The sequence below is a fragment of the Anas platyrhynchos genome, chromosome 28, assembly GCF_047663525.1.
Source record: "Anas platyrhynchos isolate ZD024472 breed Pekin duck chromosome 28, IASCAAS_PekinDuck_T2T, whole genome shotgun sequence".
Taxonomy (NCBI): domain Eukaryota; kingdom Metazoa; phylum Chordata; class Aves; order Anseriformes; family Anatidae; genus Anas; species Anas platyrhynchos.
The window spans coordinates 6,617,423-6,633,903 of record NC_092614.1 but is presented as its reverse complement, the minus strand read 5'-3'; the positions used below and the strand labels follow the sequence as shown (position 1 = coordinate 6,633,903).

General features: G+C 48.4%; 1 protein-coding gene across 4 annotated transcripts in view; it reads left to right on the top strand.

Annotated features, from left to right (window-relative positions):
• ASIC2 (acid sensing ion channel subunit 2) overlaps positions 1-16,230 on the top strand; it is a 551,273-nt gene extending 535,043 nt beyond the window's left edge. For 2 of the 4 annotated variants that reach the window (XM_072028738.1, XM_072028739.1), the window contains exons 4-11: positions 8,667-8,817; positions 9,275-9,331; positions 9,983-10,136; positions 10,915-11,006; positions 12,528-12,607; positions 15,362-15,430; positions 15,614-15,788; positions 16,126-16,230. In XM_072028738.1, the coding sequence (XP_071884839.1) occupies positions 8,667-8,817; positions 9,275-9,331; positions 9,983-10,136; positions 10,915-11,006; positions 12,528-12,607; positions 15,362-15,430; positions 15,614-15,715 (705 nt within the window). In that variant the 3' untranslated portion in view covers positions 15,716-15,788; positions 16,126-16,230. Of the gene's footprint in view, positions 1-8,666; positions 8,818-9,274; positions 9,332-9,982; positions 10,137-10,914; positions 11,007-12,527; positions 12,608-15,361; positions 15,431-15,613 lie in introns of all 4 variants that reach the window. The other 2 variants (XM_038168725.2, XM_038168727.2) reach the window with 2 other exon arrangements.
• The last annotated feature ends 251 nt before the right edge of the window (positions 16,231-16,481 follow it).

The window sequence follows — 16,481 nt, the reverse complement described above, 5'->3', positions numbered from 1 at the left end:
CTTTTCCATGCTCAGCGCCAAAAAAATAGGCATGGAATTGAGCAAACTTGTCTTGTCTTGGTGGTGGGAGCTGTGCAGCATCTTTGAGAAAGGCTTTGCGGTGGAGAGGATTTATTTATGCCTGAGTTAATGGCTCATGGTGATAAATTCTGGACCTTTATTCTGAGAGCTTTCCAAAAGCCCCTTGTCGAAGGCAAATCCTGTGCCCGTGATGGTGCGTGATCTCATTAAATGTCACTGGAAAATGAGCTGTCAATCTGAAAAAGTATAAAATAAAATAAAAATCAGCTTTTCTTCAGCAGTGGCTGAGCCCTCTGACTCCTGGTCCCTCCAGCAAAAGTGACTTTTAAGAAATTTTTGCCAGTTTGCCAGTTTGGTAACATTAATGCAGCAGCAACATCGTGCTTGTGTATGATGTGTCTGTCAGGAGAAAGCACTAAGGTAGCACCACGAGCAAGGACTTTGCGATTGTACCCACTGTGTTTGCTGTGTCAAGGAAAGCAAAGGCGATGTGAGGGGGGTGTTTCTCCATAAAACGTGTTTGTGCAGTTATATAGGCCAGGCTGGCTTTCTGCTGTGGACATGTGGCCCAAAATCTCAGATCGAAGTGATCTGAGGATCTGCTGGAGGTGGCTCAGCACGGCTGCAATTAAAATAAGTATTTTGCTGGAGGATGTCAAACCTCCTCTCTGGGTGACAGTGTGAAGGAAGCTGGAGCAGTTTACACAGACACGTGAGAGCGTGGTTGCTGTTTTCTGGGGTTTTCACACCGTTTTACATGAGGAGAGGAGCGGGAAGGAGCCAGGGCAGTCAGCCGCATATCTTGCCACAAGAGATGCTTCGGCTGCACAGGGGAGTGGTTTCCATGGCAATCGGTGAGTCTCATGAATAAGGTTTTTTGCTCATGAATGGCCAAAACCCCGAGTGCTTTGTGGGAGCTGGCTGCGGGCACACGCGTGCTGGTCCCAAGGAGCACCCTGCACAGGGCTCTGCCCCTAGATGCCCTGCTCCTGGCTTTGCAGGGATGCTCCTCAATTTTTACCCTTTCCCAACTTCTTTTGGGTGAGCCGGCTGCTGCCATAAGCTTCTCTGAACCTTGCATTGCTCATGGCCTTGGGGAGACTGCAACCTACGCTGGCATCCGTTTTTGTGGAGGGATGATCCCCTCCAAAAGACAGATTCTTCCTGGATTTGGCTTCTTTTAATCCTGTTTTCACATCTGTGTTTTATGGCCTTGCTGCAGCTCAGGAGCACTGCAGCATCGCCCACAGGTGCTGGGATCAGATAACATTACTTACCCGGCTCAGCTGCTCCCTGTTACGCCACCAGCACGGCACGTTAGAGAAGATGAAAAGCACACTAAAATGGCAATTTCTGCCAACTTGGCAATAAAAATTTAAGAGGCTTCAATTAAGCGACAGGTTCGAAGACAGAGCAATATTGTTTTATAGGGCTCTAGTATGCCTTGGAGACTCATCCCCTCATAAAATTGCATGGGATAGAGAGCATCAGCTACGAACAACTGCAGTATCAAGAAGTGTAATTACAGAGTCAGGAAAATGGGACTCGGGGTCTAGCAGTGATCACTCGTATTTTCAAACAGGGTGTAGGCAGTTGGGTTTGAAATTCAGGAGCAATTAAGTAGTGTTTCCCAAGTTTGTTCACACTCACTCAGAGCATCTTCTACCTACGGTCTTACACCTCCTCCTGGAAACATTCACTCTGGTTGCTTTCTGTTTCCCTCGATCCCACACACTCTCCCAGTTGATTTCCTCCGGTCTATCATTGGACTCTACATTAATTAAACAACAAGAAGCTGACTAGCAGGCAGAAGTGGCCAGCTGTGGCAAAAATTTCAGCACATGGGAGATTCAAAGCTGAAGGACACGTGAGGAAGTGACAGAAATTATTTTTTTGTAGGACAGTGGTGTGGTTGTGCATGGAAAACTACATTTGGACTGAATTAGCCTGTTTTGAAAAAACACAAAGGAAAAGGGGTGGAAGCAAGCAGTGGAAGTGAATCAGATTGAGGAGCAATACATCTGAATGTGGAGAGATTGGAAAGGACACTTTTAGGAAGGAGGTCAGTAAGAGAAAAAAGCAATATAATGGATGCATATGAAGCAATGGTCTGGGTGTTGCTGTTAAGCCTTTGCCTTACTTCATGGATAAAAAGATACTTTTATAAGATGGAAACCACCTTCTGAAGACTAGAGAGCTTCAGAAGGGCCAACTACCATGGCTGCCCCTCAGAGTAGTGCCTATATAGGCGTTTGGCCAACATTGTCCAACAAATAGAGCCAATGTTGCCCAGCAGAATGCAGGGGAATACTTTGCTGGATGTGGAGGTATCCAGGAGAGTGGAGGCCAAGTTAATCACAGCTGAAGACATGAGCAGAGGGCACAGCTCATCCAGCCGGGGGCTACAGCAAGCTGCAGGCCAGCAGCACAGCAAATGCTGGGAGCAGCCCAGCAGTGGATATGGGACCAGACTTGGGATGAGCCTCTGAATGGGCCTTCCCTGCCCTCCCTGGCAGGGTCTTCCTGCAGGGCCACAGGACATTTCGATCTTGCTGTTTGATTTGCAAAATTATTCCCAAGGAAGCAGGGGCCTGGAGGGCCTCCAGAATCACTGCATGCCTAAATGCACTTTTTTTCCCCAGTGACAGCTCAAATCCAGCACTCTGGGGAGCCATGGGCTGTATCAGATCCCTGAGCACTGCCGAGGGGGACCTGCCAGCTGCTGGAAGGGTTAAGCTCTTGTTACTAAAGTCATTTTTTAGGGTGCAAATGGGTAAACAGCTGCATGGCACAGAGCACACCCCTCCTGGGAAGGGAGAAAGGGAAACAATAAATAGAGAAATTCCAGCATCATTAACTGGGAGATAGTGACAAGAACTGAAAGCTGTGTGTACAGTGAGCTTTTTAAGTATTTTACAAGTGCTAAAGCTGTCTGAGATTGAAATTCTATTAAGCTGATGCTATTTGATGTCTCATTAAAGAACGTAGGTTTCTGGTTATTATTTCATTTGCAGCAAATGCAAACACACCCTGTCTAGATTCCATAAGCTTCAGCTAGAGGTTGGCAGCAGGGGCTTTTGACATCCTCCCTTGCCTCTCACAGACCGGAGCTCAGTGGCATCAGGTGGGTGCTGAGCTGTGTCAATGCGGAGCACCCTCAAAGCCGAATTTCTCACCAAGCCCAGCTGCCAACTGGGCTGGAAGTAGCTCTGCCACATTTCCACATCTTTCCTGTTGCACAAAACTAAACATGCAGAAAAAATAGAGATTGGTAAATAAAAATAATAATTAAAAAAACACTCTACAGCTGCAGACAGATGTTTGCAGTCATCAGGAGGCCCAGAGTGAAGAGCAGCACGTGAAGGGCAGCACTGGGAGCACTGGGGAGAGGTTGTGCCCAAATGGGAAGGATGGCCACTGTCATGGGTGATCATACAAGAGCCACTCTGTCACAGAGAGCAGCTTTATTTTTTAAGCTTTATTTTTTTGCATTTTGGACAAACAGATCCATCATGCATTTAAGGAGACAGGTCAATTTGTTCGTTTTTCTTTTGGTGCCTGCCAGTTCATTACTGCTTATTGTAATTCCTAATAGCAGGAATGAAGAGCATTTAAAAAGCAATTAATTAATTAAGTATTAACAACAGTGAATGGTGTGAGGATGCGAGTTTGTCGACCTCAATTAGATGCTGAAGCTGAATTTCTTTCAGCATTAGACTGCGGTGCCAGGGCGGGCAATGTGCAGGCAGCCCTTGAATAACTGGAGCACAGTTATAGATAGAGCTACGCTCCAGCAAGAACCGAGGGCAGAAACTGTCCCTGCTGCTTTTGCCCCTACTTTTTTTTTTTTTTTTTTTTTTGTCATTTCCCTCCAGCTTCCAAGGAAAGTCAGGCATCTTTGGTGGTAGGGAGCAGCTCAGCATGCTCAGGCAGCCTCTGCCAGACCAGCGCCAGGTCCCGCTGGGCACTGCACATGGGGCAAAAATTAGCATGTCTGGAAGAGGGGAAAGCAATTCCTTCAGGAGGAGGAGATGTCCTCATGGTCACACGCTGTGCAGGGGGCAGAAATAAAATCCAGTTAGCGTCTCTCCCGCTTAAGTTGTTTCTGTGCGACTGCAGTCTGTGGGATTGCGCTGTTGTGTGCTCCTGCTCACTGGCTCACGAGGCAGGCTGGATTCCCTGGTACAACGTGACAGCCTCTTTAGCTTCATGGGCAGGAGATTTAGATGTCAAATGACCAAAATGCATTGCTCAGGCAGTTCCCCAGGGCTAAGTGCTTTGAATACCAAGGCTTTACATGAGGTTGCAGCCCCAAGGAAACACCCATTGCATCAATGAGCAGGTTAAGGTGGCTCACAAGGAGGGATGCTCTTGCAGGCAAGTTCACCATTGCATTGACTCAAGGGCTTGCATTAACCCCAGGGCTTGCAGGGCTCATGGGAGCATACATGGAACCATCCTGTAGAGGGAGAAGTCACAGTGTGGGGAGAAACTCAGGATTTTACTCCATTGCCCTCTGGTGCAGGGAACGCACAGTGGGCTGCAATTGGTTCAAGCCTTTCACTGCAGGGTGCACTACTGCAAAGAAAGCATGGCTCTGGGGCTGTGCATTCTCCTCTCTGAAGGATACTGGGAGCGTCTTGGAGGGAGCAACCTGCCAGGCACAGCCCCTTCACAGCAGCTCCCCCATTCAGTGCAGAGCCCAGAACCTAATGATGGGCCTTCCTCCTCTGGAGAGGTCCCGCATCAATGTCTGGCTGCTGCTGAGTTGAGAGTTTGCTTCTGATTATAAATTACAGGGCAGAAGGGAAGCAGTGAGTCTCTGAAGCTGCAATTACAATGGAAGCTCCAGGTAACAGCCTTTGATGAGTCCCTCAGAGAGAGAAGAGTTCATTGACTTGCTTGAGGAAGGGTCTAACTTGCATTGCAGAGCAAAAATCTCAGTGGGCATTAAATGTGTGACGGCACACGGTGGGGGAAATGTGCTGCACTGATTCCAGCGTGTTTGGAAGCTGGAGAGGAGAGAATTGCATGGGTGTGCAAGTGTGTGCAGGGAGCGGGGGATAGGGGGCAAAGCAACAAATCCCTGTGGAAAGCCATGCCTTAGGGAAAAGCAAACCAACTTTGCTTTGCTGTATGGGGTCTGTCCTAGAGCTGGTCATGAGTGGTCAGTGCTTGTGGTCCCAGCTATGAAACAAGACCTAACACTGTTACTGCTGCTGCGTTAGAGAGGTTTTAATTAAGCATTCTGCCCATTCTTCCCCTGCAGAGGCAGTGCTGGTTCATAAGCACCACAGCTCAAATCCGATGCTGGCTGAGCAAAAAGTGTGTGCTGGCTGAGCAAAAAGTGTGTGAGCTAAGTATCTGATGGTGACTCCACCGTTTTCTGATCCCATCACCTACATTCAGAATAAAATTTAAAGGGATTAAAAGATTTGCGTATAGTGGTGCTTGGAAGAGAGCTGATTCCATCTGAGACTGATTATTTATTCTCCTTTATCATTCAATGTGCAACATATGGGCCCCTTTCTCCACTGCAGATGACTAAATGATGGCATCTGCTACTCCATTATATTGCAAGTGTAAAGCAAATGAGAAAAGATTCCCTTCAAACAGTACTTAGCTATTGTCGCAGAGACGCTCTTGATATTTTCATTCAAAGGTGTTGCTTTGCTGACTTTCAAAAGCATCCAATTCAGAGGCAGCCCTGTTTCTTGGAGGATGCTGAGGTGACTGGGAGCTGCTTCTTTTTCTCAGATCCTCAGCTGGTCCCCACAGATGGGAATTTGCCTTCAGCGGCTGCATCTTGGCACGTGATGTGCAAATTGTCTTCATCTTAGATGGGACTCGCTGGGTGCAGATTGCTTCATGTTGCACTGAGCAGCTCTCACCGCTGTTGCTCTTTAAAGCAGCCTGAGTGGTGATGTGTATTTAGGTGGATTTGGAGAACTCCAAGGCCCATTGGTGATGCTGCAATTTATTTTTTTTTCCCATCAGCACTAGAGAAGCAGCGTTAATGCTTGCAGGAGTAGGGGGAAGGGATTTGACAATTCTCTGCTTGGGAATTCACCATCACACTGAGCCCTTCACCCTTGTGCAGGCAGGGACTGAGCTTTTCCAGGGTTTACCCCCGGTCTCATGCAAGGACAGACCTTGAACTACCATCTCATCATGGCTAGGACCCGTGGCTCAACTAGAGGATGGATGTGCTGCAGGGCTGCCTTGACTGCAGTTCCAGTCAGTCCTGTAAAACCTGCATCAGTCTGTTAGAGACAGACAGGATTGGAACCCGTAGCCAGCAGAGAGCTGAAATGAGCAAAGCACCCCTGGATTCCTGGATAGGAACTGTTCGTGGCAAATTTGTTCATAGAGAGGGAATTACTTTGGCTTGGCTGAGTTGAGAGCTTGTCCAGGGCCACAGGGCAGGATTTCCCTCTCCAAAGCCTGGCCTTCTCCCCAGTTTCCACGTTTCATGCCCCAAACTGTACTCGCCACTAGACGAGTTCTTCAAAACATTTCATCTTTATCTTCCTGGCTGCAATTTAGAGTCCATTATAGGTTTTTAAGTACTCAGTGGTTAGTACGTTGAAGCCACAGGGGGGTTTACCAGCACCCCAGCATTGCAAGCTGGCACACAGAATTAACATCTTTTCATAAGTCGCTTTGGAGCGCTGGAACTCTGCTCTCACAGGAGGTCTCAAGGGGGATACCTGGACAACAGCATGAGTGCCAAATGGTTCATGTCATGGTAATATTGTTGTAATAACCACGGGTCGATGCCTGAAGGATTCTGAGGATCATTCTTCATCCAACCACATCTAAAATGTGCCTCCACTTTGTGAGTTATCTCTTTTCTCCTCTCTTTCCTTCCCCCAGATCTCCAGAAGAGACACAGACAGCTCCAAAGAAGCACCATAGAGCCTAGCCTCTAGGTCCTGGGCTTGTAGTCCATCACCATATGTTTACATATTTTTTTTTAGACTGTGATTAATGTTACTACATTTTTAAACGTATGTTTCTGTTCAGCCAAAGTGCTTTGCCAGCACAAAGCATTCTGTGTTTGGAGCAAAGTACAGCAAATTGGATGCTGCTTTAAAACACAAAGAAGGAGGGGTTAGGGGAATGCTATTTTCTGCTTTCTAGAAAAAAAGTATTGCAGAGCATTTAGCAAAGATAAAGAGAAATGGGAAAGGCTGCCAAGCTGCAGATAGAAGGCAAACAAGATAGATTTGTCCATAGAGGCCACAGAGTGGCTGTTTTTCCTCCAGCATGTTCTGGGCTCACAATTAAGGTTTCTGTGGTGGATTGTGGGGTTCTGCTTTTCTTATCTTTGCATTTGTGTTAAATAAAGTGGTTACAGCAGAAGGGTTCACATTGCACTGGCACTGAGCAGACTGGGTTACAAGCCAGGACTTCATGCTAGATGGTGTGCAAACACTGGAGAGGAAGACAGTTCCTCATTATCATGGGGTGCCAGGAGAACAGATTACTTGGATCAGCTGTATCTAGCTCCACAGGTACTTGGAAAAAGGCATGAATGACTTGTCCCTCTTCTCAAGGCTGCAGCGACATAGAACTCCGCAGCCCAGCATGACTCTGAGCAGAGCCTTCTCTCAATGGGGAGCATGGAGGTTTGGTGGCGCCTTATGGCATTGGTACCTGTGAGTTGCTAGTTGCTAAACTGGGTTTGGTCCTTTCTGTGTGCCTCCCAAGTGCCTGGTCCACTGTGTCTGAGGGTTGTCATCTGGTGCATTTTGTATCAATGAGAAATGCGCCTGAAGAAGGGAACAGTAGAAACACAGGTTTGTTCATGCCAGAGCATTGCTTCTGTCAGGCTCTTGCCCTTGACCTTTACCTGTTCCTTAACATCACCAGCACTGTCAGTGTTGTCCCCACAAGCTTAGAATAAGCCTGAACCAGGAGCTGTCACACACCAGTGCCAATGACCCAACATTTGCTGTTACCAAATTTGAAGCCAATTTGCTGGGCAGAGCCTCCCCATCAGTCCCTGCATGGGCAGAATTTCTCCTGGTGCAAGAGAAACTGCAAAGTGCTCCTTAAAACTGCTCTTGCAGAATCTTTGGTGCTGCACATCCCCTGTTCACCATCCTGCTGTGCTTTGCTACAGGAGATGCTGGGCTGGAGGCAAGCTCTTCAGCAGAAGGGCTTGCTTAAGGCAAAAAAAGAGTCCCTGAGAGAAAGGATGGGTTTAGGAAGCTGCTTCAGGCAGTTGCTTAATGCTATTTCCAAGATTGGGATGCAGGATTAACCATGAGGCATTATTCTCTCCCTGGCCATTTTTGGAGCTCAGCATTGGAATTGACTTGTATGAGTAATGGGGCTTGGGCTGGAGGGCTGGAGGCTGTATGCATGCCTGGGAGAGCTGAGCTGCCTTCCTAAACACCACGATCCCCTTATTTCCTATGGGTGGGGCAAAAAAATGCCACGCACCAAAACCTGTCACTCACTTGGGAAAAGTCATGCTGTGTCGTTTCCCTGCAGCAGCACCCCTTGGTCCTCTCCTTAAAAACATCATTAAAATTGTGCTCTGGGGGTTACTCTCCGGCAAGAGGAGGAGATGCTGCACCTGGTCCTTGCTGCCGGTCCTCACGCCCCCTGACACCCCGCTCCTCCCTCTCTTGCAGCTGACGTACCTGCCTCCGCCATGGGGTGAATGTCGCTCGTCAGAGATGGGCTTAGATTTCTTTCCCGTTTACAGCATCACGGCTTGCAGGATCGACTGCGAGACCCGGTATATTGTGGAAAACTGCAACTGCAAAATGGTTCATATGCCAGGTCAGTGCGCTGGAAGAGCAGGGACCATTCCCACCACCCAGCCTGGACTGCTAGGAGTTAATGGGCTGGAGAAGGTGACAAGGGACCTGGGACTAAAGGAGCCGGGAATACCTTGCCCTAAAGGGGCAAGGGGATGTTAATACTGTTTCTAAAATACTCTGAAATAGGGGCAGAAAGTTGCAGAGGGGCATGGGCCTGATTTCCTCTTACTTAGCCCTGGGTTAGCACCCTTGGGTGAAGTTTCCAGTGACCCCTTCCTCAATTTTCAAGAAGAGGCCTCCATAGCAGGCAGAGGTGGGGCAGGTGCTGCAATCCCTCCATTGCCCATACGAGCTTTGGCTCCCTTTGCAAATGGTAGGCAGTGGGTGGTTTCCTTGCTGTCCCCATGCAGTCCCCAGCTCCCTTTAAGCAACAGTAGCTGATGCCCACTGACGATGCACATGTCCTTTCCCTGCAGGTGATGCTCCCTTCTGTACCCCAGAGCAGTACAAGGAATGCGCAGAGCCTGCACTCGGTGAGTACCAGTGGGTATCCCTGGGTGCCATGGCTGTGCCAAGCTGGAGGGATTTCAGCAGCCTGCCTCCTCCTGGGATGGGGTGGTTTAGAGCAGCTGCGGCCCAGTGATGGGTTCCGATGAGAACCAAAGTGCTGGGGAGGTCTGGGTGTTCCTTTAGATAAAGTTTCCTCTAGTACTGTGATGGGTGCAGGGCTCCATCAGGGCAGCAGCCTCCAGGGTAACGGGTACCCCAAGAGATGTAGGAGGGGAGTACCTCCGGGTCCAGGTCCAGGGCTGTGTCTGGATTTGGGATGGAAGAAGGAACCCATTCTGGACTGGAATTTAGTAGACTCCCAGGGCTGAGTGCTGTTTGCAGGATCAGACGCATGGGAGAAAGGGTTGGCATCTTACCAGCAAGGGCAGAGCTACAGCCGCTGCTTGTCCCCAGGCAGATGCTGGTAACTGAGCGTGGCCTGACACAAAGGGCCTCTCTTCAAGCTGCCACAAATGGCCATGCAATAAAGTGGGAGATAAATGGCCGGGACTGGGATTTCTTGCAGCTTTTCTCTTTCGAGATCTGACTGCTTGGCCCCTCTCTGGGCTGCATGGCCTCTGGTCCACCTCTTCTGTGTGTCCCTGACTTCATGAGATCTAACTGACCTTCTCCAGGTTTGCTTGCTGAAAAGGACAGCAATTACTGCATCTGCAGGACACCCTGTAACCTGACCAGGTACAACAAAGAGCTCTCCATGGTCAAGATCCCCAGCAAGACTTCGGCCAAGTACCTGGAGAAGAAGTTTAACAAGTCAGAAAAATATATCTCGTGAGTGTTGCAGAAAACAGATCTTTTAGTTGCTGTAGTAAACAGGGGAGAAAGTTTCTGTAAAGCCCTGATGGCCATTTAAACCAGCTCCTGACCAGACTAGACCTTGCCAATACCCCCATCACCAAACAGGCAGATGTTCTCCAGAGAGGGTTCGGGTGAAACCCTCGAAGAGATGAGATGTAAGTTGCTTTCAGCTCAGTAGAGGTATTTCAGGACAACTGTGTATTTCTTCCTTGGCCCTGTCTCCATGAGCATACCCCATACTCTCCCCCCCCCCCAAAAAAAAAAAACAAAAAAAAATGTCCTTTTATATTGTCAGGGCTGCCCAGACTTGCTGACTCTTTCTGAGATATGTCTGCTCGCTGCCTGTGTTCAGGTGGTAGTTCTCAGGCAGCCATCAACTTCAAGCTCTTACCAGCCCTGGGCACATTATTACTTTATGGAGGCAGCTAGAGTTATTCCATATTAATCATCATTCTGACTCTTCTGTTACCATTAAAGTGAGATCCAGCTATCAGATCCTGAGCAGAGATCTTGGGAGAGAAATCCTCCAGCTTGGTCTGTGGCTCCCAGGGGAGCCATAGGATGCCCTGTGGCTTGGTTTCCAAGAGGTCCAATGGCCAAGTGTCTATGGGTTTCTGAGAACCCCAGGAGAGCCATGAGAACAGAGAGAATAGAGCCCCAAAGACCTTTTTTTTTTTTTTTTTTTTCTTACCCCAAAGTGCACAAGGCTGCTGGTGGCTGATGGGCTGGTGCTGTTGTCCTCTTTCTACAGAGAGAATATTCTTGTGTTGGACATATTTTTTGAAGCACTCAACTATGAGACAATTGAGCAGAAGAAAGCCTATGAAGTGGCAGCCTTACTTGGTAAGGAGGTGTCAGGGGTGCATTTTGGAGTCTGTGTGAATCATGTGTGTTTATGGGATGGACAGATGCCACAAGTGGGTGCACAGGTTACTGGCATTGCCATGAAATCACAGCAAGGTCCAGCCACCTTACTGCCCATCATGCTTTCAATCCCCTCTCTTATTTTCCTTCTGACACCAAGCTGGGAAATGTCCCAGGGACCACTGCTAGTCTTTTTGTCAACCAAGAAAGGTTAACATGAGCTGCTCCATCTTTGCTTGCTACCAGAGTACTAAAGTTTCGGTTGAGCAGGAGATGGATGCTCTTTGTGGTGCCCCCTACACTGGAAGAGCAGTGTATGGAGGAGGACACTTCTTAAAACCTTCTGCCCATCACCTCTTACATACTCCAAATCCATAATCCATCCTCCGTTCCAGCAGGGCCATCCAGGACCCTGAATTCTTTACTTTCGGGTGCTTCCCTATGGAGCAATGGAGAAGGTAGAGGGGCTGCTGGGTTGCTTAGCCTCGAATTGGGTCAAGCTTTGTGGATGACGGCTAAAGATTTAGGTGCCTGGGACCCACTGGGTCTGGGAGGTGAAGGTGCTTGGTTTAGGAAGAGGAAGAGGCTGGTGTTGAAGCCACTTTGACACCATCCTCCTCATTTGCAACCCTTTGCACAACCCTCATCCCCAGGGCTCTTGGCACTTACCTCCCAGCACCCAACCCCTTTAGAAGCAGCACTTTGCCCAAAAGCGCTCTTTTTTTCCCTCTCTTTCTTCTGTCTCTGTGTCATGGGCACCCACAGCAAAAGTTCTGGTGACCCCTCCACCCAAGGGTGCCTTTTCACAGTTGAAATATGGGCTTTTTGCAGCAAAACCCAGGCAGTTTGTCTTCCCTGATGTATGGTTTGGTAGAGTGCTACACTGCACATCGGGAGCTGTTTCCCCAGCAGATCCTGGAAGTGTCCTCTCCCCATGGTGCCTTCCTCGCAGCCCTTCTTCAGCCCTGTAGCACCACAGGACCCTAGCAGAAACGATCTCAAGATGCCTCAGAATAAAAGCTAGCCTTTCCCTGCTCCCAAATCTCTGTGGCAGATTTGCTTGAGTTTTTTGGGCTCCATGGGACATTACCTAGTTAGTTTCTGGCATCCTTCTTCTTCCACTGCCCGGTTTGGGAAGGGCTTTGGGATTGCTGGGATGAAACCTGCTGTTTGACTGTGACAGATGGCTTCCTCCGATGCCAGTGCGATGCAGCAGTATCGCGTCCTCATTAGGCTTGCAGCTGAAGGAGAAATGCCCATTGATCTGCCCTGCCCAGCTGCACCATGGTAGCATGGATGCTCTAAGAGTATTTGTGAGCCATCAGCCTTCAGCACAGGCACAACTTTGCTCATGATGGGTTGAACCAAGACCTGGCACACACCTGGTCCCCTCCATCCCTGATTTCAGTGCTGGGATTTTGGGCTGCAGGGCTGAGTGGGTTATCCCTCTCTGCTCCCACCCCGAGGATAAAACCACCGGTGTGTTGTTGTCTCTCCTAGGTGACATTGGAGGCCAGATGGGGCTATTTATCGGTGCTAGTATCCTCACTATACTAGAGCTCTTTGATTATATATATGAGGTAAGACACCTTTGCTTCCTTTGTCAGGCATGGTGTGGGCTTGCAAGCGTTTATGCTAGGCTGGGGCAGTCGCAGACCACTCCAAGCCCAATGTGCTCAACTAATACTATAATAATTATAAATTAGTTATACTATGTAATTAATGCTCTATGATAGTGCTGTAGCACCAGTCTCAGCTATGTAGCATGGTGTGGGTTTCCTACATCAGTGCCAAGTAAGTGGGAAGCTCCTCATGCAAGGGGCTGGCATGCAGCCAATCTGTTACCATCTTTTCATGCAAATGCCTTTAATTAATGACTGCTCTACCCACCCATCAGGCTGGAGAAGCAGTGAGGCTGGACTTTGCGCTGCTGCCCATGGTGGAAAACCCTAATCCCTGTTCTCCACTGGCTGCAGCTCTGCCGGCAGCCCTGGAGCAAGGAGCTTTCCAGGAACAGCTGAGACGAGCTCGATCATGATTCTGGGGCTCCTTGGTGGCCAAGAGCAGCTGCTCCAGGGAAAAGTACAAGCCCTTTAGTGGCAATTACTGCAATAAGCAGTCTGGGGAGATGCTGCTTTCCAGCAGCCCTCCTTCCTCCTGCCCTCCATCAGCAATTATCACCTTTGCATATTTGTAATCTCTTTTTGCCTAAGCAGTTTCCTCTGTGAAAGCTAATGTCTCAGCCCAGCACCTCCCAGGTGATTTTGACTTCTATGTGCTGTGATGCCAAAATTTGCCTTGGCAGTCCTAAACAGGCTCTCTTGCTGTTAAAACCCCACTGTGAGCCTCATCCCTGGAGCATCCCACTGCCAACATGAGCACACAGGCAGATTCAAGATGCTTTCCACATCCTCCTGGTCCAAAAGCCACCTCTGCCATTTAGACTTTTGCCCTCATTTTTCTCTTCAAATGGGACACGGTCCAAACAAACCATCCATAGAGCATCCTCTCTGCTAGCCATGGATTTCATTTCCCAGTCTTCTCTGTATTGCAGAAAGCTTCATGTGAGGTTTCAGGCTCATGATTTTTGGTGCTGAAGTGGGAAATTGAGGCAGGGAGTGAGGCTGCAGCTGGATGTGAGCCGCCAGGGAACAGCATCTCAACTGCCAAGACTGCACTTAGCTCCCTGTTTGCAATGAGATGACCCCAGGGACCTGAACACACAAGCATGTACCCTGTTTTATAGCAGAAAAGAATGAGTTCATGGGATAGTTTCGAGGAGGATGTGAACACCTATGTGGAGAGGCACTTCCCAGCCCAAGGTGGGACGGTGCTTCCTCTAATTCAGCTCAGCTGGGGATTTTAATGCAGTGGTTTTAGGCTTCTTGCACCCAAATATGTGATGTCTTGGACCTCCATCATCCAGCCCTGACTGAGCCCCTTATCATAATGGCACCAGGGATTTTTAATCCCAGGGGATATCATAGTTAGAGGTTGTCTGTGGCGGTTGCATTAGTGTTTGCCCAACCAGGTGGTGCACAGGGATGTCAGGCATGCATGCTCTGTCTTCTGAGCTCACTGGAGCATCCTGAAAAACCTCTTAAATGTTATTAAAGTAAGGCTTCTGGCTTTGCAGTCACTCCCCATCACAGTCCCTTCTGGGCTGCTGTTAACACTTAGTGGCATTATCCTGCAATAAAATATATTGAAAATTACAACCACAAAGCTAATAATGGCTTCAGAGTGCAAATAATTCCAGTGCCTCAGTTTATATCTCAGTCTGAATGCACACAGTATTTCATTAAAAACACCTCCTCCCAGCTATCTTGGGGTGCTGTCATAAGAAGGTAATAAGAACCCTTGACAAGTTTGGATTTTTTTCTTCTCTTTTTTTTTTTTCTCTCCTTTATTTGACATCTGCTGATAGAACTTGGGAAATAGTTTCCTTCTGCTTTTTTTTTTTTTTTTCTTATTCTTCTTTTTGGGTAAACATGGCTTAAGAGAGCACCTCATCTCCTGATGCATGCCTGGGGATACACCAGCACATTTACCTCCATGGTCGTTTGTGGCAGATACTTGGCCCACACTGGGCAGAGAGAGCAGGAATAAAATACCTTAAATCACTCCTAATCTAAATCTTGGTCTGCTCAGGGTTTCATCAAGGCAGGGTTCCATGCACCTTAAACTCTGCATTTTCAACCAAAGCATTTGTAAACTATCTGAGATTGCCAGAAAATGGATACACCTATTCTTACTCGGTGGCTTAGCCAAAATAGAAGGAAATGTGGAACCTAGATAGGATTTTTTTTTATTATTCATTCCACACAGTCCTGGACCAGGGCAGAGTGTGCAGCTGGTCCCATATCCCCACTGAGCATCTCCTCCTCCCTGCCAGCATCAACCGTGCTTCCTTTGGAACTGACCCAGTTATTAACATTTTTAGCTCACTTCTTTTGTGTCTTTTTTCCTCCCAGTGGAAGATTTTCAGAAAAACAGTCACTTCTCAACTTCTTTGGGATTTCCCTTAAAAATCCAATCTGCTTTTCAGCAGCAGCAGCTGCCAAGGAGATGTGGCTGTGAAGGGAAACTGCGCTCGCATAGCTGACATTTTCAATAAACCCCCAAATATATCTTTTTAAATTGAGGTTTTGGATTTTTTTGTTATGTGAAAAAATCAGTTTTGCCACACAGGGTGGTTTTCTTTGGAAGACTGTCTCCTTCCCCATGAGTTTGGGTACTCTGAATGCAGTGCACCTCCAGCTCTGGAGGTGACCGTATGTAGCTTGATCCATGCCTATTCCTGCCCAGCTTAACCAAACATCCCTCTTTTGCAGCTGATCAAGGAGAAATTATTAGACCTACTCGGAAAGGAGGAAGAGGAAGGGAGCCATGATGAAAACGTGGTAAGGAACCCCACTGGGAGAGAGGAGCACATTTCCCTGAGCTCAGCCCCGTCAGTCATTTCCCAAGGACTGATGCTGTTGCGCTTCCAAAGGAAGCAATTGTTGATGCCGTGGGGAGAGGCTGCTCACGCTGGGGGCAGTGAGCAGCCCCAGAGTGACCCTGTCCCATCTCTCCATCCACAGAGCACTTGTGACCCCATGCCAAATCATTCGGAAACCATCAGCCACACTGTGAATGTGCCGCTGCAGGCCACCCTGGGAACACTGGAGGAGATCGCCTGCTGACACCGTCCGACCGCTCCACAGTGCCAACACCTAAGGAAGGGAAACTGCACGGGAAAGCAGGGACCAAGCTCAGGTTTGCAACGGGGGCAAAAAAAAAATGATTAAAAAAAATAAGGAAGAAAATCGCTATGCATTAAATATATATATATATTATATATATACTCTGCCAAAACCAAGCGAGAGGCGTCTTGGACTTGACTTGTGTTGTCCTTTCCTGTGGGGGGGTTGTCTTCAAGATGTGAAGGCAGCAGCTCATTTTTGAACCGTACAAAACACAGAGACCACCACCACAAAAACAAACGAAGCCCCACCATTTCACATACTGCCAAATGTATAAAGCACTTGCATGCCAGTTCTTTTTATGGCAATATATTCCTAGCTGTCTTTATAAGCTCTGTTCCTCTTTACAGTCTCTGATTTTCACAACAAGAAGGAACTCGCGGGCCCAGCCATCCCCTGAAATCACCATTACTAACGTCGTAGGCTGAATTAGAATAAAGAAACAAAAAGTCGCAGCTCTTGGATTCTTCTTACGTTCTTGTCCTTCGTGTCAGTCTGTGATGAATCTTAAGCTAAGCCAGGTCCCCGAGGCCAGGCACCTCAGCGCTACCAGTCACCCCAAGGTGAGCATCCCTGGAGAGGGGCCGGACCGGGTGGCTCTTGGTGGATCATCCCCACCCCAGCTGCTGTGTAATGCTCCTCCGTCTACAGTGCCTGGAAAGTCCATCTGCGGTGGGTGGCATGGGGTGGTGGGTTTTTTCTTAAT